This window comes from Lontra canadensis, unplaced genomic scaffold (genome assembly GCF_010015895.1).
Source record: "Lontra canadensis isolate GAN:19392208 unplaced genomic scaffold, GSC_riverotter_1.0 scaffold28, whole genome shotgun sequence".
NCBI classification, from domain to species: Eukaryota; Metazoa; Chordata; class Mammalia; order Carnivora; family Mustelidae; genus Lontra; species Lontra canadensis.
Window position 1 is genome coordinate 9,384,838 of NW_022631022.1, and position 25,814 is coordinate 9,410,651.

General features: G+C 42.8%; 1 protein-coding gene across 1 annotated transcript; it reads right to left on the reverse strand.

Annotated features, from left to right (window-relative positions):
• Positions 1–616: 616 nt before the first annotated feature.
• CCNB2 (cyclin B2) lies at positions 617–21,115 on the reverse strand. The gene is made up of 9 exons (XM_032864828.1): positions 21,092–21,115; positions 18,450–18,581; positions 18,234–18,344; positions 8,841–9,011; positions 8,580–8,738; positions 6,684–6,920; positions 6,242–6,382; positions 2,021–2,131; positions 617–895 (listed from the first exon to the last, which is right to left on the reverse strand). Exons 1-9 carry the CDS (start codon positions 21,113–21,115, stop codon positions 785–787), a joined length of 1,197 nt encoding a protein of 398 aa, XP_032720719.1. The 3' UTR covers positions 617–784.
• Positions 21,116–25,814: the final 4,699 nt, after the last annotated feature.

A 25,814-nucleotide genomic window follows, 5' to 3' on the forward strand; every position in this document is an offset into this window, starting at 1 on the left:
TCGTTTATTTTATGGTTTTGTTGTTTTTTTGTTTTTGTTTTGTTTTGTTTTAGTGGTTGGAGACCAAGAATGCATTCCCCCTTAGAGAAGAATGTTAAACTGCCCACCAAAAAAATAATAATAGTAACCTACAATGTAGCTGAAATAGGAAAATGCATTCCAACCTTCAACTCTAACAACGTGTCGCAGGCCCATTTGCGTTTTCCAGCAGTGGTCCTTCAGGACTGACATTCCTGGTCCCCACCATGCCTTTTGAGACAGAGACATATTATGAGGGTTGCTTCTGGTGGCCCTCACCCCAATGAGCAAGACGTTCCTGTATAGGACTGAGAAGATAGTTGAGTAGGCTCTGGAAAGAGAATTGTCGTGGTTATCCTCCCATTTTCAATTTTCATAATGAATCAATCTTTGGATACTTAACAAGTTTAGAAATGGGTTAGCAATCACTGAAGCCAAGTTCTAGTTTGTTCCATTTGAGAAAATGATAGGAAGGTCTTTCCCAAAGCCACAAAGGCAGTAATTGACACGCTACTCATAAAAGCTCAAAAAGAAATTAGTCAAACAACCTTCTACTGACCTTGTTCGGTAGAGATTGTACAAATAAAAATACACAGGATACCTTAAGAAAAATTAATAGCTTTATTTTTCCTCAATATACATTTAGAAAATAGGTCTAAGGAAAGGTTTCATGAAATAGACCAGAGGACTATATACAAAGTGAAGAGTTCCAAATCAGCAACACCAAGGGCACAGACGAGCACTCCTCCCCGAGGGCCACAGCAGCCTAGGACCGTCCCATCAGAGGGGAGGCAAGCTCTTGGACGGCTTTTGAGTTCAGCTGAGGAATTGTGCTGATCTTCAGGAGTTTGCCGCTTGCATACTTATTCTTGATGGCCTGCAGAAGTCATCTGTGATTAAGCACACATCAGGAACACCACCTTCTACCTCACTACTGATCTAACTCACAAGTACTTAAGGGACAGACCCACAATCTCCAGTTGGTGTGATGCTGGCGTATCACTGAAGCCAGCGAGCGAGCACTCTGAGGTCGTAATGTGCGGAACCTGACCATTTCCTTCCATGCCCGACAATGGATAAAACCCAGCTGGTAGCACCAGTGATGGGGAAATACATGATGTCCAAGGCAGAGGCTCTGTCTCCTGTGTTGCTGGGGCGGGGGTTGTGGAAGGGGGGGGGGCAGGAAGTGGGAGCTGGGTTTATCATATCTAAGTGCCACCAGGACATAAGAGGTCTGTCAGGATGGGAAGCAACAATGGCAATAAATGCCAAGTGGCCACCAGTGCTTAGCAGATCCCAGACAATACCCGCAGGACTGAAGACACATTACAGATCCACAGTGTGCTTCATCATGCAGAAACTACGTGCAAGGAAGCAAAGCAGGACACTTGGGACACTTGGCACAAATGCCTTGCTCTTTCTCACCAGATCCTTGGTGATACTCAGTGTCACACAAGCACAGGACAGCGCCCAATCTGCCCTGACTCCACGTCTCAGGCGGGCCACATGGAGACAGACACCAGGCCCTCAGGAAGCTTTCTGAATGGGCTTCTTCCCCTCCTTCTTCACCAGGCCTGCATTCAGGAGTCTTTTGGTCATTGTCCCAGAAGGTCCTGGACAGAGGCCCCTAGTACCCAAGCCTTCTACAGGGCCCTTTAAGGGGTTCCAGACGACACAGGGAGCACCTGCCATGACTGCTGTGGGCGGCAACACAGGACGCCGCGACGAGCGTGAGTAAATGCCGGGATGGTGGTCCGGCTTACTACACTGGGCCGGGACATGGTCAGCCTAGCCACCTACCTTGTGTTAAAGAAAGTCTGCTTTTGGGGTCTATCAGTATGCTCCATTCTCTGCTATACTAGAAAAGAGTTTGTGCTAAAGCGGACTCTCACAAACGCCAGTAGTACATGAAAACACATACGCACATGTACATACATACGCACACCCTCGCTCACAAGACCCGTAATCCAGTGCTTTCCACAGTTTCGGAAGGAATACTTACAATGAATTTTGTTAGGTTTTCATTAACTTTCACTACATTTTTGGCCATGTGCTGCATGACTTCCAACACTTCGTTCTCTGTGTATCCAGTATAATACTGCTGCTTTAAGTTCTGGAACGCAATGCAAAGAGAAAGGGCAGGATAAAGCCTCCGCTTCTTTAGAAGGGCAAGTCTTATACATGCTGACATCACTTACCACTCACGTAAAAGCTATAAAACCATATTCTTACCCTCTGAAAATTCAACAACAGCCCTCCACACTACTGTGGTGCCAGCAAAACAGCCAGTAAATGCAAGATGACCTTGGCTCTGAGCTAGACTAAATTAGATACTGCAGAATCAGCCAGATCAAGTGTCAAAGGTCCCATATTATCATTCTTTTTAAAGATTTTATTTATTTATTTAACAGACAGAGATCACAAGTAGGCAAAGAAGCAGGCAGAGAAAGAGGGGGAGCAGGCTCCCCGCTGAGCAGAGAGCCTGACGTGGGGCTCGATCCCAGGACCCTGGGATCATGACCTGAGCCAAAGGCAGAGGCTTTAAAACACTGAGCCACCCAGGCACCCCCCATATTATCATTTTTTAAAGAAGTTTGAACAGGTACGTAAGGTACTCCAAGTAACAAAGCTTTCATGCTAACTTCTCTCACCACACTGAAAGGGGATTAAAAGGGGATTGAGAGTAGAAGAGAGTAGAAATAAAATCCAACCAAAGAATGCCCCTTTACAGGACTGGCAGAGACCCAGGACTGTACCCCCCCCCCCACATCAAAGCCCTATTGGGCAGCAGCTGGTGGGGAGCTCGAGAGCCCAGACACCCATATTATCAATCAGGGAAAGAGGTTCAGAATGAAGAAACACACTGGGCCACAGGCAGCAAGTTAATCCATGAAATCCAGAACAACTAACACTACCCCGGATTCTCTTGTTGGGTCCTGTGTAAGTAAGCACTGCAGAATAGAGAAGCCTCTACCCTCAGCCTTGAGACCTAACCTCCCAGAGAATAAAAATCAAGCAACAGGTCAGTTGTTGATTAGTAATCAGACCTATCATTTGTACAGATATATAACCTGACTGTATTTCAGTTCTGTGATAAAATTCTTTTTTTTTTTTAAAGATTTTATTTATTTATTTGACAGACAGAGATCACAAGTAGGCAGAGAGGCAGGCAGAGAGAGAGAGGAGGAAGCAGGCTCCCTCCTGAGCAGAGAGCCCAATGCGGGGCTCGATCCCAGGACCCTGGGAAAATGACCTGAGCCAAAGGCAGAGGCTTTAACCCACTGAGCCACCCAGGCGCCCCTGTGATAAAATTCTAAAGGCTAAAATCCATCTGTCTCATATGCACAATGTCATATTATTATTTTCCCAGTCATTGGGAAAATAAATCACAATATAATCTTAATCCTAAAGTAGTTGAAAGAAAAAGTGCAATCCTGAAATAACACACAACTACTGGTCTTTTGAAATCAATTCCCAGAAAACAGGAAGACCTGTTGTTAATAGGTTTACAGCCCAAGGAATGCAGGTCTAAGAGTAAAGTGATTAAGCTGAAACGAGCCACTGGTACCGGAACAATGTATCATTCATGTTACCAGCAGCCTTGTTGCCTCAAGCTTTTCATTTCAAAAAATTTCAGATGTACAGAAGAAAAGAAACAGTATAATGAACATCTGTATATCCTTTGTGTAGATTCATCTATTATTAATATTTTGCCACTTCCCCTCTCATGTTGTCTGCAGCTAACTCAATTTCAAATTGTTCAGCAAAAATTGTGTATGTATGTATTCACACAATTTTTGAACCATTTGAAAATGAGTTGCAGACACCACGACACTTCACTTCTAAATGTTTCAGAAACAAACCATTATCACAGAAAAAAAAATCAACATTTCCACACTACCATCTAGTACATAGCCTATATTCAAATTTCTCCATTGTTCCAAAAATATCTTGTACAAATTTTTCTTTTCAGATGCGGGTCCAATCAGGTTACCTGCAGTGTATCTGATCTCTAATTTTTTTTTTTTTAATTTAAAAATGATGCCTATTTTCTTGGCTTTAAATGACAACTTGTTTGAAGGATCCAGGCCAGTTACTTTTAGAATGTGCACATTTTAAATCTGAGTGTTTCCTGATGGTTGGATTCACGCCAAACAATTTGGGCAGGAATTTCATACAGGTGACCATGTATACGTCTGACTGTGCCAGAAGACATGCCAAAGTCAGGTGGCCCTACGCCAGTGATGTTAAGCTTGATCACCAGGTAAAGGCGGTAACTGCCAGACCTCTCTGGCACAAAGGTAAAGTTTTTCTTCAGAAGTACTGCAAATCTGTGGGGTGATATTTTGAGACAATGTGAATCTTTTTCTCCAAAACTATTTCACCTAATGATATAAGCATCAGTTGATTCTCGCTTGAATCAGTTATTACATTAGGGGTTAGAATTTGATTTCCTTTCTGCCTCAATCAGCTGGTGTTCTACTGATAAAAAAGAGCCCCTTCTTCCATTCTTTCTTTTGTATCATTATAAATACATGGATATGTAAAAATATGTTATACTCTGTTACTGTCATTATTCTTTTTAAAGTTCAGATTTAGTCAGAACGCTTTCAAGTCAGTTCCTATATCCTTTTGATGTGCCCCATTGATCTCTGCAAACTTGCTTGGTATCTGCTACAAACTGACCTAGGCTCACCTTCTACTTCCTCTGCCAAGGCCCTCATGTCAGTTGTTTCTCAAACGAGACCTAGTTCCTAGGGGGTAATGGCATTTAGCATCCAAGATGTAAGCACGAGGTGTGTTCATTGCTACAGGGTTATCATTGTTTCCAGGCCCTCTCTTTCTTAATTTACTGACATTTCCAAAACAGATTTAATGTTGCAGGGTTTATCCTTTTGTTTTTAATTGTTAATGCTGTATTATCCCCCTTTTTCTAGTGAAAATTTTAGTCTTTGGTAACATGAATGGTTGTTTATCCTATAATATAGTCATAAAAATAGTCTCGCAATTATAATAACAGAACACTACTAACAATAGAGCTCCTAAGTAAACTTGAAGTCCATTACCTTTTTTGGTCCTTTGTTTTGTCCAGCCACATACCACTAAGGATGCACAGTCCGAATACGGCCTTCAAAATTATTTGAATTAATTCTTCCCTCTGCATTATTACCAATTTGACAAATAGTCACCTTGTTGTTTCTGCATAATTCCACTTAAGGACTCTTCATATTGTTCAATACATGAACACTCATATTGTTCAAAAGTTTAAAAAGTTACATTATATTGTATACAGTTGATAAAAAGTTACAGCCAGAAGTCCTGTTCCCACCGAACCCCAGAGGCATCATTTTCATAAGATTCTGGTCTACGAGTGGGTTTTGAAAAATTAGAAAATACATAAGCACACATACATATACTCTCTTACTCCCCTTCTTTCTCACAGAAGATGTCAAATGCATACACTTGTGTAGAGGAACAGCTCTGCCACGGTGCTCTAGCAATCTCGCATGCCTCCACAGAGGGCCACCCAGGCAAAGGCCTAAACCACAGCTTATCTGTCTTGGGAAAATGCTCTGTGATCCTCCTGGAACACGAGAGGACAGGGGCGTGGGAGGAGCCGCCCGCACTCCCTTCCCTATCTCTCCTGGGAGACTATCGCGAGACTTTTTTCTCCACACCTGGCCTCTGAAAAGGCTTTCGTTAAGCTGCACTTGGGGTCCGTCTACAGACTAGAAAACTGCTTAGTGGCAGTCTGGAATCGGCTCGTCCACAAAGGGGTATCCCATGACTCACACTGCAGTCGTCCGGTCCCTTCGGTTTCGGTTGTTGTCCTTTTTTGGTGTGTGAGATAAGCACCAAGATTGCTGGCAGCTTTGGCTACTCCTATGAATCTAGAAGTGGTTCCTTTTAGCTTTACTGGCGCAATCAGTCAGGCCTTGGCCTTGCTTTGTCTTAGATGCTTCACGACCTGTTTCCCATAACCAAAGACCCCGAAACCTTAGCACACCAGTTGCCAGTGCCCTGGCTCAGTCCCCACAACTCTGGAGCACGCTTGGTGCCATGCTGTGGTCACCTCGTCTCTATCTGAAGCATCCCAAGCAGCCTTCTTATAGCCCTCTGGATTTTAACCATTGCTTCGAGGCTAGTGTCGTGAAAATGCTAAGGACTTTCATATTGAGGGGACCGAAAATACAAACTAATTTCTTCTTAACCCAACACTTACCCATTTTCCTTGGCCCAGAACCTTCTGGGACAGGCAGGACGCAGCCGCTGCCACCTTGGAAGGGTGATAATGCACCATGTCGTAGTCAATGAGAGTCAGCTCCATCAGATATTTGGCTAACGTGTGCTGTTCCACGTCGACCTATGAAAGAACAGCCAGGGACAGTAAGAAGCACGGCTACTATTACCCTCTTGCAAAATCCTGGGCGAAGGCCTAGGAGCTCAAAGCCATTCTCCTCACCAGTCTGCCCAGCAACTGCCCTATTCCACAGTATGGTACAAACACAGAGCGTGAGGTCTTTGCTCTGAAGAACTGATAAGCATTAGGACCCATCGAAAAGATGCTTCCTATAAATGCCCAAGTTTTCCTTTAATTGGATCAACATTTCCAGGATAAGAACAAACAGCAAAATCAAGTGTCATACCGAACCGGAGGCACTTACCTCCCCGGCTTTTGATGCCCGCCTTAAGAAATGCAGCGGCAAAGGTCGACCCAACTCAAATTTCAGTTCTTTCAAAATCTGTGTTTCCATCTCTCGGATTTGAGAACTGGTATAAGCGTTGTCTGTGATGTAAACGAAGTCTTCAATATTTGGAGAAAACATCTCCTCGTATTTGGAAGCCAAGAGCAGAGCTGTAATCCCAACCAGTTGAAGCTTCTTACGAGAAACCGGCTGAACCTAATTGAAGAAGAAAGTGTCAGAAGTCCTACGTAATGAGGACTGGGGCTCTGGGTGGAAGGAAGCGAGAGGGAACCACGTTCTGGAGAAGTACACATCGTCTCTGCTCACACCTCCCTTACCAGCACAGGTAACCTCTATGTTAACAGCAGGTACCATCAGGGATGCCTGGCTGGCTTGGTCCCTGGAGCGCATGACTCGATCTTGGGGTTGCGAGTTCAAGCCCTATATTGGGTATACAGATTCCTTTAAAATAAAATCTTAAAAAAAAAAACAAACCAGCAGGTACCATCCCTGCTCCCAGCAGCCATCTGTTATTTGAGTACTCAGTGTGTGCCAGGCACAGTCCCAAGATGCCAACAATCATCTCATTGAATCCTCGTAAAAATCCTAGCAAACGCATGTATTTTCCCCCACTTGCAAAGAGATGGCCTGAGAAGAGATTCAGACACCAGCTCCAAATCACTGAATTGCTCAGTAGGGAAGAATTATGTCTGAGAACCAGGCGCCTGCTCTGCTCCAGCCCCGTCATCCTGGCTTGAGTGTCTGGGGCGGCCCCAACGTGGCATTCAACGTGTCTGCACCAAGATGAGGCCACGCCAAACAGCGGGATTAAATAATGGATGCCTAGGGATGAGGAAGGGGGGTCTCGCAAACACTTCCTTAACCCGTACCAAAAGTACACTCATTAGTCAGCGTTAAGAATCTCCAAAGAGGCTCCCGGATTAGGGAAAATCTCAGCTCAGGTATAATTCTCTTTTCTTTGAAAAGAGACTTTGCTACCCTTGCTTCAACTCTCATTATTAAAAATCTACCTAAACTATAACTACTCTCCTGCCCAGTGAGGAATGTATAATGCAAACCACTGAATCTCTGCTTTCTTAGGATTTTGCCATCTCTCAGGGCATTCCAATAATCACCATTATGACTGTACTGGTGGGACAGAATTTGTACCTGAGCCTTATCGTACATGTTGACTTTAAGTAAATAAATCCTTATGTGCAGGGCTCCTGGCTGCTGGGTCACACACGAGCGCCTTCTGTCTGGCATTTCTTCTAAGTGGTCAGCATTCTGTGTCACTGGTCAGAACTATTTCCATGACCACTCTGCCTCCCAGCTGAATTTCTTACATTCCTCTATTTCAGACCTCCTGTTCCCAGTACGCTGCCCACACACATCCCCCCAACCCCTTAACAATTCTGCCTCCTCTCTTTTCTACAGGGATTCATGCCACAGCTGGCTGGAAACAGCCAAGTTCTCTAGCCAAACTCCTCATTTTTCAGACAAGGAAACTTAACCAAGGAGTACCAAACTACGAGCTACAGGGAAATCGTGGAAGCAGGCCTGGGAAACCAGCCCCCACAGGCCCCGTGTGCTTCAGGCTGACTTTCAGATCTCCTGCTGGTCTGTTTACTTTGAGGAACGACTGGCCATGCAGTGCCAACCCCCCGACGCCCCAGCACTTTTTGGCAGGCTGACCTAGCAGAAACGCCCAGCAGCGGTCAGCATCAACAGAGGCTGGACACACCTGGCTACCTCCCCCTCTAGCACCTCAAGTTCCTCAGTTTCTCACCAAGTGGCTTTTGGTCTTTTCCTCCAGGTATCACCCTTTGGTGTTGCAGAATGCCCCTGCAATGAGCCCCCAGAAGCCACGCTCACCTGTAAATATCGGTCCATGATAGCAACGCACATGTACAGAGTCTCCTGCAGCAGCCTAAACTTGGAGTGCACTTGCACCAGCCAGTCCACCAGGATGGCACGCATGCGTCCGTTTATCTCTCTTCCATCTAGGAAGTGTGGATTTATGGATTGCAGAACCTGTTGGCGGAATTCAAAGTTTAAAAAGCTCACCTCATGCCCTTCCCAGCTGTGCGGTAAATGCCACGTTGCCTGCACAACCGAAACACAAAGCCCACTCACCTCGAGCTGCCTTAGATACTGGTAGATATCCTTCACGTAGTCGCTACAGAGCTGAGGGTTCTCCCAGTCCTCATGATCAATGTCCTCGATTTTGCAGAGCAGCGCGTCAGAGAAAGCTTGGCAGAGGTTCTCTTCCTTCACGGAGATATCCTCCAGTGGGGGGGTAGGACCCTACGCGGACGAATTGACAAGTGTGCATCACTACCTTGGCAGTAGCCTGAGCTGTCCATCGGAACCAAACACGTGCAGAGTCAACTGGCTTACAAGTATCATATGCATAGGGCGCCTGCGTGGCTCCGTGGGTTAAGCCTCTGCCTTCGGCTCAGGTCATGATCCCAGGGTCCTGGGATCGAGCCCCTCATTGGGCTCTCTGCTCAGCAGGGAGCCTGCTTCCCCCACCCCACCTCTCTCTGCCTGTCTGCCTACCTGTGACCTCTGTCAAAAAAAAAAAAAAAAAAAAAAAAAGGTATCACATGCATTTTTAAAATGTGTGAAAGCCAAAACAAACAAATTTCAGAGTAAGAGGTTAATAATTCAAGATGTAATGGGTGAAGTTTTTATAGAGATGCTCCTCTGTTTAAAATTCTCTAATTTCACTCCAAGGGAAAACCTGAGTCATCACGATGGCCTGGGGGCCTGCATGATCTGGTTTTGCCCTCTCTCTCTGCTGACTGGTCTCCTATTTCTCTCCCCTTGGTCTGCCTCATGGCAGGCTCCCTCACTGCAGATGGGCTCCCTCTCCCCATAATGTGCTCGATCTTGTCCCTACACCCCCACGGGCAATTCTCTCACCTTCAAAGTTTTGTTTGAATTTTACCTTCTCAATTAGGTCTACCCTGACCCCCGTTTTTAATACTATCTACTGCCTATTCCCTGCCCCCCATGTGTTTTCTCTTACTGTGTTTTTCCCCACAGAACCTGTAACCTTGTAACATACTGTGGAGTTTACTTATATGTGATGTATATTATTTTCTGTGTACCTCTGCTAGGCCTATAAGCTCTGTAGAGCTGACAGTCTAGCAGAGGTAGAAAACAATATATTTATAAATCCATTTATAAATAAATAATACATTTATTTAAACTGATTTTGTCCCCTATCTTAAATACCTATATCATCCCTGACACATAGTAGGTGCTCAGTAAATATTTATTGAAAGAAATGTAAACATCTGGGTGCAGAAACTCCTAGAGCTGACAGTTCACTTCAGCTGTTGCCTCTTCTGTGGGTATACAGATTTCCCTTCATAAACTAATTTATTCTAAATTGAGAAACTGTTTGGCAACTAAGAGGCAGAAAACCACATTCCGGCCTATGAATAAAATAGAAGGAAGCAAAGATGGAGCAAGTACACACTCAGTATTTTCTTACGCTGACTGGGTGACTATTAAAAAAAAACAATCACACAAATTAAAAATGTATAAAGTTAAAACAAGTGCTTAGTAATGAAGTATAAATAAGCCATTATTTTTTTAAAGAATAAAAGGTACTTCTCAAAGTAAAACCTAATGAGACTGCTAGGCTATAAAGACTATGTATTCAAGAAATAAAATACAGAAAGAGAAGGCTGTATAATAAACAATTTTGGGCGCCTGGGTGGCTCTGGGTTAAAGCCTCTGCCTTCGGCTCAGGTCATGATCTCAGGGTCCTGGGATTGAGCCCCACATCAGGCTCTCTGCTCAGCAGGGAGCCTGCTTCCCCCCACCCTCTCTCTGCCTGCCTCTCTGCCTACTTGTGATCTCTGTCAAATAAATAAAAATCTAAAAAAAAAAATTAAAAATAAAAACATAATTTTAATTGACATGAAAGCTCAGTGATGATGGTTTCCACGTTTAAAGAAGGATGAAACAGCAGCAGCAAAATATATACGGCAGTTCAAAACCCATTCTTCCCTCCTACATCAGCGGTCTCAAGCGGGGGAGGGACCAGCTGAGCAAGAGTCATGCAGATATGTGTGCCATTTATTCGAGAACTTCCAAACCTCAAGGGACTAGAATGAATAAGAGCTACTTGGGGCACCAGGGAGAAACCTAGATAATTTCCTGGAGAAGATAAGACCTCAAGAAAAAGGAGTAGGCAAAAGGTACACAAGTACATAGTCCCAGAGGAAGCCAAGAAACAGGCAAGTCTGGGAAGTAGACATTGATTCGGGATGGCAGGAGCCAGTGCATGGCGTGTGAAAAGATGGGCTGGAAAGGTGAAGGAGAACCCAGCTAGGGAGTTTCCATTTTACCCGAAGGGAAGTGAACCCACTGAAGGAACTGAGCAAGAATGGCAAGAATCAGAGATGCCTGGCTGGCTCAGTTGGTAGGGCGACCAACTCTTGATTTCAGAGTTGTGGGTTCGAGCCCCATGGGGGGGTGTAGAGATTACTTGAAAATAGAATCTTTTTTTAAAAAGTGTGACTAGGGACACCTGGGTGGCTCAGTTGGTTGGACGACTGCCTTCGGCTCAGGTCATGATCCCGGAGTCCCGGGATCGAGTCCCGCATAGGGCTCCCAGCTCCACGGGGAGTCTGCTTCTCCATCTGACCTTCTCCTCACTCATGCTCTCCCTCACTGTCTCTCTCTCTCAAATAAATAAATACAATCTTTAAAAAATAAATAAATTAATTAATTAAATAAAAAGTGTGACTAGAATCAGACACACATTTTATTTTATTTATTTATTTATTTTAAAGATTTTATTTATTTGACAGAGATCACAAGTAGGCAGAGAGGCAGGCAGAGAGAGAGGGAGAGGGAAGCAGGCTCCCTGCTGAGCTGAGAGCCCGATATGGGACTCGATCCCAGGACCCTGAGATCATGACCTGAGCCGAAGGCAGCAGCTTAACCCACTGAGCCACCCAGGCGCCCCCAGATACACATTTTAATGAGCACATACAGCTAGGTTAAGTTCAAGGATAAGCATCATCAGTGTCCCTGGGAAATGCAGTCAGTATTGGGAAGCCTGGTTTAAGGAGTCAGAGGTTATGGTCATGTGCTATGTGCTATATAGCACACGTGTGCTATGTGTGCTGCCCCAGCAGCTTGGAAGGTTTACCTGTGTCTATTCATACGTACACCTAAGTTTGGCCATATCCCAAAGCTACCAGGAGAAGACATGGATCATTGCTCTGGCCCTTAATTTAGAATTTCTTAGAAGCATTCCTTTTGAATTCCAACATAATTCAATTATTACAAAACCCTTTCTAAGATCCCACTGTCCGTGCAGGTAGTAACCTAAACCCTTCAGGCCAGCTGTATAATCCTCAGTCCAGTGTCTACTGCATGCGAAGCTAAAAGCATGATAACATTCTGATCAGATTAATGAAGGAGTTCTGTCCGATGTCACAGACAAGTGAAAAGTGGTATCTGAAATAATAAATGTGAGATTTTGCTGAACTTCAGAAGCTCCTGTTCGGTAAGGAGCAGGGTGGAGTATGAGTAAAGGCTGTTGAAATTCTCCTACTACTAAGTTGGGTCTGGTGAGAGAATGTACTACTATTAATAGGCAAACACGTAGGTGTTTGTGCAAGTTTTTGGTAACCAGAGTTCCTTTATTTACTAGGTTTATAATAAACCATGTCAATTAAGTGCAACAAGAAAGGACTCCCAGAAAAAGTAGTTTCCAATTAGACAGTTCATGATTTGTAGCAGGAAGTGTATACTTGTGCATACACAGGCACACACAATTATAGAAAGGCAAAATCATTCCTGGGAGTAGCTTTAGAGAATACAGTGAAATGGAATTTGAAGGGTAGGGAGAGCAGTAACAATAAACTTTCTATTCTATGCGCTTGATGTATTTCTGTAGTATTTTGCTATGTTTCTTATGTGATTAAAAATAAAAGGCACTGGGGCACCTGGGTGGCTCAGAGGGATAAAGCCTCTGCCTTCAGCTCAGGTCATGATCCTGGGGCCCTGGGATCAAGGACCGCATCGAGCTCTGTGCTAAGCAGGGAGCCTGCTTCCTCCTCTCTCTTTCTCTGCCTGCCTCTCTGCCTACTTGTGATCTCTGTCAAATAAATAAATAAAACCTTTTAAATAAATAAATACATAATAAAAGGCACTCTTTTTTTTTTTAAATGTGATAAGTTGTGATTACTTCCCCTTTATACGTAGTTTTTGTATTGGGGTAGTTAGCCATAAAACATTCTCATAGTTGAATAATGACTACTGTAAAGGCATTTTAAGGCAACAGGCTTGAGCAGTGGAACTTGATCAAGGTAAAAGGGCCCATAGCGACCACCAGGCTGAATGTCAGCAGGCTCATTAAGCAAACCACTTGGAAATAGCCATAAGCCCTAACTAGGCATAGTTCCGAAGATTACCTAAAACAGGAAAATTCCATACATTCCCATACTCCCTTATGTCACCCTGTAACTGTGGTTCCTCACCACCACCCTCTGGCGGACAGTCTCTCCTTTGCTGTCCTGCCCACTGTTTCCTATTCAATAATCTTCTCTCTCTTCTGTTCTGCCGTGGGTGAATTCTTTCACCACCCATGCTACTGGCCCCCACCCAACTGGCACCCCACATTTGGGGGCCCCCCATCTGATTGGAGCATCCCACAATTATCACTGAATTTAGTGTTTAGATCAAATCTGTAAATCTAAAACTTCATCTGAATTTCTAGCCCTGACTTCCCAGCATCTCTCCGAAGTGTGCATGGATCTCTGCTATGCCCTATCAGAATGTGTGCTCAGGCCTTCCTCCGCTTGACTGGGGGATCCTTGAGGACAGAATTGGTGGCACATTCACCTGATTTCTCCAGTGCCCAGCAAACAAGGAGTCTAGGAAAAAACCATCTCCTTTCTTTTGCATACAACTCAGTGTTTGCCAAAGCCTCATTGGTCAACAAAAAGATAAATAATAAAATAACAAAAACACTGTTTTCTCTAAAAATTGCAGGATAATCTGCTTCTGCAAACACCTGTGAATGGCTGAAACCCCTTCAAGTTCTCAGCCAGAGCCCTTTGTGATTTAGTCACTTCATCTCCTACAAAGATGAAACCAGCCCTCTGGTTTTGCAGAGTATAGTAAATAGATTTGGCTGAGAACATCTGCTTTCATGAGCACATGGCTCATAAATTTTCCAGGGCTCACTGTTGCTAGAACCCTGTGCTCAACTGCATTGAGCATCCCCAGGGACAAGCTGTAAAGGAGCAGCAATGGTGGCAGACAGAGCAGATGACAAAGTGAAAGCCAGATGGCCAACCAGAGCCAGGCAAGTAGAGGGGCTCATCTGCCAGGATGAGGAGCTCCCCCTAAACTAGGGACTGAATGATCTCTTCTGTAGTACATTTCTCAGAGAAAAGTGCATTTGAATTGGAAGTAATTATTGTTCATTAATCCCTGATGTCTTCTAAAAACGAGCCATTTCAGCCATGGAAGTGATATTTATATGATGGTCTATCATTCTTTATCTGAAACACAGTGGCCTAAAATTTGTCAAGAAGCTAAGCAAAAAAAGTCACCAAGGAAAGGTGGAGTAATTCAGGAAGAGTGGAGTTGTAGAAGTCACGGGAGGAAATTTCTCCTTTGTTTTGTTCATAACATTTTTGGTTGTTTTTCTTTTAATTTGCCCCTTTTTCCCTTCTTCTCTGATTGGAAAAGTAATATGTATCTATGGTGAAAAAAAATCTGAAAATTTTAAGGAAGAAAATGAAAGTGAATCTTAAACCCAACATAATACTCAAAAATAATTATCATCAAAGTCTGCTTATAAATGCAAAGTTTTAGGGGTGCCTGGGTGGGTCTATCAGTTAAGCATCCAACTCTTGATTTCAGCCAGATCACGATCTCAGGGTTGTGAGATTGAGCTCTGCAATGGGCATGGAGCCTGCTTAAGATTCTCTTGCCCTCTGCCCCTCCCCACCTAAAAAAAAAAAAACAAAAAAAACAGAACACTTTGCACACTTCTAAAAGCAAATCTGGGGTGCCTGGGTGGCTCATCGGTGAAGTATCCAACTCTTGATTTTGGCTCAGTTGTGATCTCAGGGTCATGAGATCAAACTCTGCACTGGATATGGAACCTGCATAAGATTTTTTTCTCTCCCTCTCCCCTTTCCCCCCTCTATCCCCCACCTCCCCCAGCCCCACATGCACACACACTCTCTCTCTCTCTTTGAAAAATAATATTAAAAAAAAAAAAAAAAAAAAGGAAATCTGGGGTGGTACTGAATTCTATTATTGTGTTATAATCTCACTTTTCTACTGATGTAACATGCATTTTGATATCTTTAAATATTCTACTAAAATATTATATTAATGGCCCGTGTATTTCATTAAATGGATTTAAGCTGCTCCAGTAATTCCACTACTGGGTGTTTACCCAAAGGAGAGGAAAACACGAATTTGAGAAGATATATGCACCCCTATGTTTATTGCAACATTATTTACAATAGCCAGGATATGGATATGGAAGCAACCTAAGCGTCCATCGACAGATGAATGATAAAGAAGATGTGGTATATCTACAATGGAATATTACTCAGCCCCTAAAAAAGAATGAGATCTTGCCACTGCCAACAACATGGTTGTTAGAGGGTCTAATGCTAAGTGAAATAAGTTGGTCACAGAAAGACAAATGCCATATGATTTCACTCATGTGCGGATTTTAAGAAACAAAACAAATGAAGGGGAAAAAAAAGGCAGGGGCACCTGGCTGGCTTAGTCAGAAAAGCATGTGACTCTTGATCTCAGGGTTGTGAGTTCAAGCCCCATGTTGGGTGTAGAGATTTCATTCATAAACAAACAAACATAAAGAAAAAGAAAAAAAGAGACAAACACAAACAAAAAAACAAACAGCTCTTAAATATAGAGAACAAACTGGTGGTTGCCATAGGGGAGTTGGGTAGAGGGAGTGGGTGAACCAAGTGAAGGGGATTCAGAGCATATTATAATGGTGAGCAGTGAGTCATGTATAGGATTGTTCAATCACTATATTGCACACCTGAAACTAATGTAACATTGTAGTTAATTATACTTGAACTTAGAATTAACCAATCTTCTAATATTTCTCTATTATATAAGATATTCATTACAACACTATTTAAAAAATCCTCTAATTTTAGTGTGCCTCTAATAATTTTCTTAGGATAAAAACAGATTTACTGGGTATGGAGAATAACATTTTGAAGGACACTGCTAAATCACCTTCCAGATATGTGGGAGGAACCACATTCAAACAGTCACCTGTATCAAATACTGCATAATGGTTAAAAGGTCAAAGCTGGAAGTTTGGGTTTGGCATTTAGGCACTAGAAGCCTCCAAGGAAAGGCCTATGAAAGGAAGGTCGATCTTCAGAATTTGCTTTAGTTCTTGATTTGACACTCTCTGTCCTGGCTTACGAATAGCAACATGCTTGCCACCATCACCTGCAAGCAGAAGGCTCCCACGTCTGCCCCCTCGTTCAGATGCTGCTGGCATATTTCTGACTGCCCTTCCTGTGGAGGTTTTTCTCTTATTTCAACAAATCTAAAGCCAAATGAGGTGCCTTCCCCAGAACTACCTCCCTTCCTTGACTTCCCCATTTCCTTAGTAATTCATTGCATAAATTGTTTCTTAAAATCTCAAGTGCTTGCTTAAGGATCTTATTCTCTCTCTGCAAAAAACATAGCGAAAGAATTCCTTCTAGATACAGGACAATGTCTCTGGAAGGAGTTGATATACCCCCAACACATCCCATGTTATTTCTCAGCATGCTGTAGATAGCGGTATGTGGGTGAGTGCTTAGGGAAGATCCAGGTTAGTTCAAGACCCTCATCAGCTCTTGCCTGAACAACCTCAGTACTCCTCATTTATGGTTCCTCCCATGCCCAACCTACATGCTTTCATCATTTCCCACCTCCTCAAAACTTTTCACAGGTTCCTCACTGCCTAATGGGATACAATCCAAATTCTAAGGCCTTCAAATCCAACTGCAACCTTTTCCCCAACTTTATGTTTTGCTTATTCACACAAACATTCTGGCCCAGTTAGATGTGCTGACTCCTTAGCCCAAGGACAAGATTATAGGCCTATTTTTGCTTTCGTGACTTGATTCCTATTATGCTTTGTTCCCAAAAAAGTTGTTCTTTCCTATCAGCATCTCTCTGTCCTTAAAAATCCCACTGATTCCACGAAGCTTCCCCTGACAACTTGGTCCCTTAGTGTTCTCTCCTTCCTGTAGAAGCACTTTCTGAAGGATGGTGCTTCCAACTACCCCAGGCACTTGAAGCTCAATCATCCATTGCCCAAGGGCACCTGGTGTCATTCCCTGGGACTACTAATTTAATTTCAGGTGCATGTGCCCTTTCTGGATAAGTCTCCTTAAGGCAAGATATCTCTTTAACAGCCTTAACACTACTGGATGGGCATAGCAAGTGCTCTCTCTCTGTATATATGTCTTGAATATATCCAATGTATTATTTTGAAAACTTTTAAACAAGTTACAGACATGTTATTAATATATATTTTATATAGATCTATAATATATATATAGAGAGAGAGAGAGAAAGAAGTGGAAAAAGTAGTTATTATTGTATTCTCAGCACCTATAACAGTGCCTGTCCTGTAGTAATTACAGGTCAATGGGTCTCTTAACATTCTAACTCCAATTGAGTTAACCAGTCCCAGAGAGCACAATTTAACAACACAGAATTTTGGCATTACCTTATTTATATATGATGAGTATGAGTCTCCAAAGTGTGAGATTCCACAGCCTTCATGGGCAAGCTCATTCTTATAATGGATTATAAAACCTACCAAATTTTACTTTGAGATCACTAAATTTATTTGAGTATCAAGATAATTAACTTTGTTTTTCAAGGTCAAAACATAACGCCTGGGTGTCTCAGTCGGTTAACCCGCTGCCTTTGGCTCAGATCATGATCCCGGGGTCCTGGGATCAAGTCCTGCATCAGGCTCCTTGCTCAGCAGGGAACCTGCTTCTCTCTCTGCCTCTGCCTGCCACTCCGCCTGCTTATGTTCTCCCTCTTTCTGACAAATAAATAAATAAAATCTTAAAAAAAAAAAAATAGTAAGTACCATCACCAAAAGGATGTGTATGTTCAATTTGTACACTGTTGTTTAAAGTTGAGCTCTAGTTATGAACCCTCTTCCTAAAGTAGTCAGTGTCTGGGCTTCTGGGTGGCTCAGTCTGTTCAATGTCTGCCTTCGGCTCAGGTCATCATCTCAGGGTACTGGGATCAAGCCCCACATCGGGCTCTCTGCTCAGTAGGGGATCTGCTTCTCCTGCTCTCTCTCCTTCTACTCCTCTCCCTGTTCATGCTCTCTGTCTTTCTCACTCTCTCTCAAATAAATACATAAAATCTTTAAAAAAAATAAAAGTTGCAGTGAAGATAAAGGCACCTTTCCAGTCTAGCCAAAAACCAGCTACTTTGTACGTTTGTAAACACAGAACATCCTACCTTTGGAGCCAACACTTCCATCTGTACTGGTTTCACAGAAGCAGTAGGTTTCAGTTGTTTGTTGACATTTGTTTTGGTGGGTTGAACAGGTATTTTCGTGTTCTGAGCTTTCTACAAGGAAAAAGAAACATAAATAGGGGAAGATAGTCAGTGTTGTTCTTCAGAGCTATACACAATCAGCCTGGTGTGCACATGGACAGTCTTCATGGCTGTTACCTTATAAGCTACTTGTGTAGCTCTGGTTGTAACTCTATTTCCAATTTCTTCTAAAACTGCCCGTCTGATTGTCACATGACTCTTAGCTTTAGAATTAACTCCATTATCAGCATTCTCCAAATCAGTGGACACCTTAAAAAAAAAAAAAAAAAGATGAGTTAATGATGAATTGAGACAACTTACATTACTTTGCTAATGTCAGATATCCAAATGCAGAATCTGGGAAAGGTAAATATGTGGAGATCTATTTGTGAGAGGGAAAAGGTACATTTTTTTAGAAGACTAAGAATGGGGAGCCTAGGTGGCTCAGTGGGTTAAAGCCTTTGCCTTCGGCTCAGGTCATGATCTCAGGGTCCTGGGATCGAGCCCCATGTTGGGCTCTCTGCTCAGCAGGGAGCCTGCTTCCCACCCCCATCTCTTCCTGCCTCTCTGCCTACTTGTGATCTCTGTCAAATAAATAAATAATCTTTTTTAAAAAACATTTGTTGAAGACTAAAAATGCTATTTGTGATTGATCACATCACTTGCAATTAGGCAAATCACTATCCACCTGATCTGTAAAATAAATAATCCCATTAAGAGGTTTCAAGATAAGTGATTATTTCCTACATAGCACTCACTTGTTAAAGATCCCTGTATACTACATTCATCTATTCAAAAATCCTTCTTTACGTAGCTCAGTCAGTTAAGAGTCTTATTCCTGATTTCTGCTCTGGTCATACTCTCAGGGTCATGAGATCCTGCTACCTCTCCCTCCAAGGTTCTGTGCTGGCCATGAAGCCAGCTTATGATTCTGCCCCTCCCCAAACACAAGTGTGCAAGCTCTCACTAAACTAAAAACTTTTCTTTAGAGAGATTAATAACAAGTACAATTAAAACACTATTAAAAAGCTATAATAAGTCCAGATGTTTAAAACCTAAACTAGCTTTGATTCTTATGCTATTCTACAATAAGGAGCACTCCTATAGACATGATCTTTAGAGATATTGCCTTTTAAAATGAGGTTGGACTCTCTTATATTAAGGATACTTGGAAATTGTTTTCACAAGTAAAATAGTTTTACTCTCAAACTCAGAGGAAGTTGAAATCATATGGAATAAAAAAATCATTAGTTCACCTTAACCTACTTTTGAAAGAATGTGCTTAGAAACAAAACTTGTCAGAAAAAGCAATTCATACAAAAAAGTTTGTTTTATTATAGAGGTGATAAACATTTCATGAGAAAAAAAACAGCATGTACTATCCCTGAGAACTCTGGGTCCTAATCCTAAAAATCTCCTAACAGGGGGTTTGAATAGATCTACAAGGATAGACAGAAGGGCAGGGAAAACTCAAGCCTTCCCTGAATAGAAAGAATTTGACAATGAAAGAACTTTATGGGATAGATTAGACAAAAATTACCCGCCAGTTCAATGTAGATCCACAAAAGAATAGGAATTAAATACTGAATGTATTCAACTTATTAGGATTCTCAAAAGCACACTGTTCAATTTTTTTCCAGTAGCAATTGCTAATTTTAAAAAGTGTTTGAAATTTTAATGCTTACAGGTTGAATCCCGGTAATCAAACTTTAAATCCATCTGGAGGGGAAAACTGGCAGCTTTTAACTAGCCTATCCATCCAGGAGGATGGAACTCAGGTGTGTCAGGGCCCTCTATTTTCCAGCAAAGGAAAAGCAGACCCAGATACAATTCAAACCCACAGAAAAAAAATTCAAAACACCATTAGCACTCGCATTTTTGCAAAGATGAAACAAATGAATCTGGACCCTTCTGTTTGCCGTATTGTTCCAAATTATATGCAAAATCTTGATTACACTTGATTAAAGAAATTAATTTTTTAAAGGCTTTATTTATTACAAAGAGAGATCGTGAGAGAGGAAACACAAACACAGGAGAGCTGGAGAGGGAGAAGCAGGCTCCTCACTCGAGGAGCCCAATATGGGGCTCTATCCCAAGACGCCAGGATCGTGACCAGAACTAAGGCAGACACTTAACGGCTGAGCCACCCAGGAGCCCCAGAAATTAATTTTAAGATGACAAACGACTATGTTAGTGAACTTAACCTGGAAGACATCATGCTCAGAAATAAATGGGAAACTTAACACAAAACGACATGAGAAGAATCTGAAAAACAGCCATGACTGTTGCCTGGTCAAACATTCAAAACAGTTTACCACCTGCAGTTTCTTCCAGTCCTTCTCCCCACCCCCCATCCCTTAGCTGGCAAGGGATTTGAGAACAGAGGAAGGAAATGACAACAACCTCTACTTAAACAGCACTCTAACAACAAAAGGCACTCGGGGATCCCTCGTTGAGTACCAAGTCCCGCGCTGGAGAGGTTCACCTGACAGGTGCCCCCCTCCCCCGAGGCGGTTTCCCACACTTCCCTCCCCCCTACACTTCCCTCATCACTGGACTGGCCAGGGCGGAAGCCGGGAACCCAGAGTGGATCCGAGGAGGGGAGAGGTCGGCAAAGAGGACAGGCCGCAGACTGGGGTGGGGAAGCGGGCAGAAGGGGAGAGCGGCGCCGGTTGGGACGAAGAAGCCTGCGCAGAAGAGGGAGGGAGGCTAGAGGCGAGAGACGGAGCTCCGCGGCCGAAGAGCCCGGCAGGTGCTGGGGGTCAGCCGGGCCCACTCACCGTCGGGCGTCGGAGCAGCGCCATGTGGGGTCAGGCGAGAATGCCAGCCCGGCCCAGGGAGGGACGCGGACCGGAGAGGAAGGACACAGGCTTCCGCGGCGCCGTTAGCTCTGGACTCCGGCCCGCACGGCGTAAGATCTTCGCGATGTCGCCTTGTTACAGGATTCAAATGCCGCGCCGCTCGCGCCCCCATTGGGCGGCCTTACGTACGGCGTGCTCTTCCTATTGGCTAGGCGGGAGGCAGCCCCGCAGGCGGATTGGCTGAATTTTCCAGACCCGTTTGGTTGTCATGACAATTGGTTGTTTTTTCCGCCCACTCTTTTTTTTTTTTTTCTTTAAACTTCGGCCTCTAAAATCAACAAAAATGAAATACCTCACTGAGGACTCCTCTGAATTTTGAGTAGGTCTCAACTAAGAATGTCTACGTTTGTACTAATCGGGCGGAAGTTGGTTCTAGGAAACACCTTCGAAATGCCATTTCTGACCTTTATTCCTCTTCCGGAAATTTCGAGTTGGGAATCAAGGTTGGGTTGGCCTGAGGGGAGGAGTAGACACCTCTGGGAGGTTCAGGGTCAGCACTGTTAGGTGGTTGAGACTCAAACGTGTGCTAAAGAAGTGGGAATTGTGGCATTTACGCAAAGGCTAAGACTCCCAGGGTGAGGAAAATAAAAAGGTAAACGCGATTTGTGTGGTTCGTGATTCATGTAAGCTCTCCATTGAATTGCCGGCACTTAGCGCGTTTTCCGGTATGTACTATGGTTGGATATTCAATAAATATTCGTCGAATAAAATGACCCTATGACGTGGAGAAGATTTTAAAATGAGAAAGAGTGTGTGAGCCAGCCTTGGCCAGATGGTTGGGAGACCGGAAAAAGGAAAGGAAGAAGGGGAGAGGAAAGGTCCAACGCCCACAGTAGAGGTAGTAGAATGACAACTGATAGCAGCCTCCGTCCAAGAATTTGAGCAAGCTTTCTGTTCTACCACTTTTTAAGGGGTACTAAGGAGGCTTGAATGAAGTAATCTGGATTAAATTCTGCCCTTGTCCTTGCATCTGACGTTTCTAAAGCTGTTTTCTCTTCTGTAAAACCCGAATAATTGCAGCTACTATGTGGCGTGGGAAGATGTTAGTGCATCCATTGACGGATTACTGAAAATTAGGTATCCAGCGAAAAAGTCTTAGGAAGGAAAAATAGATGTTTAGTGCACTGAAGTTGTGAGTAAAATTATATTTGTAGTTGTTATAATACTGTGATATTGAAAGCCAGAACTATGAAAGTAATAATCCTCACCCACTCACAGGGCTTTGTAAACAGGAGTGTTGTGAATGGCAAAGTGCTTTTATTAACTGACTTGACATTTTCAACATTGAATAATTTAATCCACATTACACATTGTATTTTCATTAAAAATGGAAATATTTCTTTTGTATCCTTCACTGCAACTAACCTGGAACTTTACAAATACACTTTTTGATTCAACATTTTCTTTAATGCATTGTAGTCTGTATATATTTTTCTTTTTTCTTTTCTTTTCTTTTTTTTTTAAACAATGTCTACACTCAGTGTGAGGCTTGAACTCAGGACCTGGAGATCAAGAGTCACAAGCTCTACTGACCAAGCCAGCTAAGCCCCCTACTACTCCTATCTATATTTCCTGTTCTCTCCTGTCTCAGGTAACATTTATTGATCACACTTCCTATATACTAATTTACATAAACTTTCTTGTTGAATCCTCATAACAATCATTACAAAGTAGGTAGTATTATCCCAAGTGTTTTGTTTTTATTGGGGTATAATTGGGGTATAATTTTATTGGGGTATAATTGACATATAGCATTAGTTTCAGTATACGTGATTAGATATTTGTATATATTGCAAAATGATCACAATAAATATAGTTAACATTCATCATGTATTATCCCAACTTGACAGATGAAGAAACTAGGGCTCAGAAGAGTTAAATGTCTTGGCTGCAATCATAGTGCTTCTCAGTTTCCAAGCTAGGATTTGTACTCTAGTCTGATTCCAAAGCCTGTGCTCTTTCCACTATATTTACCATTGTTACTCTATCTACATTTTGCAGAAAGAGTGGGAAAACTCTGAAAGTCGTTGAAGGAAATCAAATATTAAATTAACCAAAAATAAATTTCTTAAAGGCCAATGGCCCTTTACAGTATGGTAAAATTCCACATAATCAATTGATTTTAATTTCTTGGTCAATTACTGCTTGAAAAGTTGTACATGTGAACTCCAGTGGATATAGGGTGAAGGGAGATGTTTGCCAACAGAGGGAGCACCCCAAGCAAAAGCACCAGTACAGAATTGGCATGACTGGAGACAGGTGAATGGCTTAGTTGACAGGAGGTATTGGGTTTCAAGTAGGTGTTGCCTGGTGTCTTCCACCACCATGAAAGGGAGTCGGAGACAGAGAGGGATGGACTTGCAGTCTTGGCATCAGGACTGTTCTGAATGGTCAAAGATTTGCTTGCAGTTTGTCAGACCCTCCTCACTTCCAATTTCTTATTCAGGTACATACTCACCTTTTCTCCTGTCTTGGGATACTTTTTCTCAGATTTCCAGGACTTTCCCCCATTGGGGATAATTTACAGATAGCCACTGTTGCAGAACTCAAGAACGTCAGGTATCAAAAATTGCCCTAGGTCAGTTCAGGGCTGGAAACCTAACAGCTCTTCTAGAAGTCCTAAAGGCAGGCCACACGCACCATCTGAAGCTTAACCTAGGGGCTACTTAATTTGAACAAATGCACTAGAATGTAAGCTCCATGAGGGTGGGGGTATTGGTTTTGTGCACAATTCTATCTCTAGTGCCTAGAATAAATAAGGTGGTTATTTACTGTTGAATTTTTATCAGGACTCATTTGGATTACCAACTAGTGTATCATATAAGACAAATCCAAAAGCTCAGCTCATGGTTGTGATTTCTACATCCTTGGTGAATTTCAGTTGCCATTATTCCAGACCATAGGGCATGAAGGGCTCAGTTTAATTTATATATCATCATAATATATATAATTTATATATCATCTGTGAATGATATAATCAACAAATTACCATTTTCACCAGATTATTTTGTTTTAGAGATTTTATTTATTTGACAAGGAGAGAGAGACAGAGAGAGGGGGGGAGTGGGAGAGGGAGAAGCAGGCTTCCCACTGAGCAGGAAGCTGGATGCAGGGCTTGACCCCAAGACCCTGGGCCTATGTCCTGAGTTGAAGGCAGATGCTCAATAACGGAGTCACCTAGGCGCCCTCACCAGCAGATTTTTCTCAGAACTCAACAATCTTCCTACTATACTACCATGTTCTCTCAGTTGCCTTTATCCCATTTCTCTTACCAGCTCCATCCATTTCTACTTACCTCTTTCCGATTCTTTTCTCTCAACTAGCTAGAAACCAAAATATATTTGCTATGTTAACATTAAAATGTCAGTTTGTGTAAGGCACTGCAGGTAACAGAGAAGAATAAAGTATGAACCATGCCCTCAAGTTCAAAACAATGAGGGGGAGACATATAGGAACAAAATTATTGTAATAGGCAGAACCTATAAAAGAATGAGCAAATGGGGCACCTGGGTGGCTCAGTCATTAAGCATCTGCCTTTGGCTTGGGTCATGGTCCCAGGGTCCTGGGATCAAGCCCTGCATCAGGCTCCTGCTCGGATGGAAGCTTGCTTCTCTTTTTTCCTCTGCTTCTCTTTTATCCTCTGCTTCTCCCTTTCCTTCTATTGCTCTACCTGCTTGTGCACTCTCACTCTCTGGATAATGACTTGGTCAAGCTTTGTTTCAGAAAGCTGACCCACTGGGCAACATGAAGAATGGATTATAGTGGATTGGAAAACTAAAGGTTTCCCAGGTGAGATGTAACAAAAATTTTACTTGGATGAGTGTGAAAAATGAAAACAGGTATGGCAGGCAATTTTGGAGGAATGACAGAACCCTCACAAATAACTGAACATGGGTGACGAAAATAATTGTAAAGTAACAAATGTGAAAGTTTTGAGCGGTTACATTAAAAATTCTCTCAAGTTACGCAAACCAAGTTATAAATAAAAATAGTAACTTCATTGCTAATTTCCTTGGGAGGGGGAAGGGTAGGTGAGTTAATTTTCTTACAAAAAGAAAGCCTTTTCCTCCTTGGATGCAAGCCTTGTTTGCATCCATCTTGACATCTTTCACCTTAACCAACAGGTCAACGTTATCTGTCCCATGTAGGTAACCAGGTAACCTATTACTGGCTGAACAAGGTGCATGGGTATGTCCCAGTCTAGGGCCTGAAAACTTGCTCAGAAGCAAGATGAGCCAGAGAGGTAGAAACAAACACCTTTCTAGTGCCTCCATGGGCCTCCACTTAAAATGATTCTGTAAAATCTGGACCTCAAGCCTGTGAATAATAATAATAATAATAATAATAATATATAACTAATATTATTATTATACTTATTTGAGGGAGAAAGTGCACATGAATGGGGGAGGACCAGAGGGAGAGGAAGAATCTGAAGCAGACTCCCCAGTGAGCACAACGCCTGGAGCAATGCGAGGCCAGGGGGGAGGGGCTTGATCTCATGACCCTGAGATCATGACCTGAGCTGAAACCAAGTTGCCCAACTGACTGAGTCAACCAGACACACCATTTATTTTTATTTATTTATTTTTAAATTTTATTTATTTACTTGACAGAGATCACAAGTAGGCAGAGAGGTAGGCAG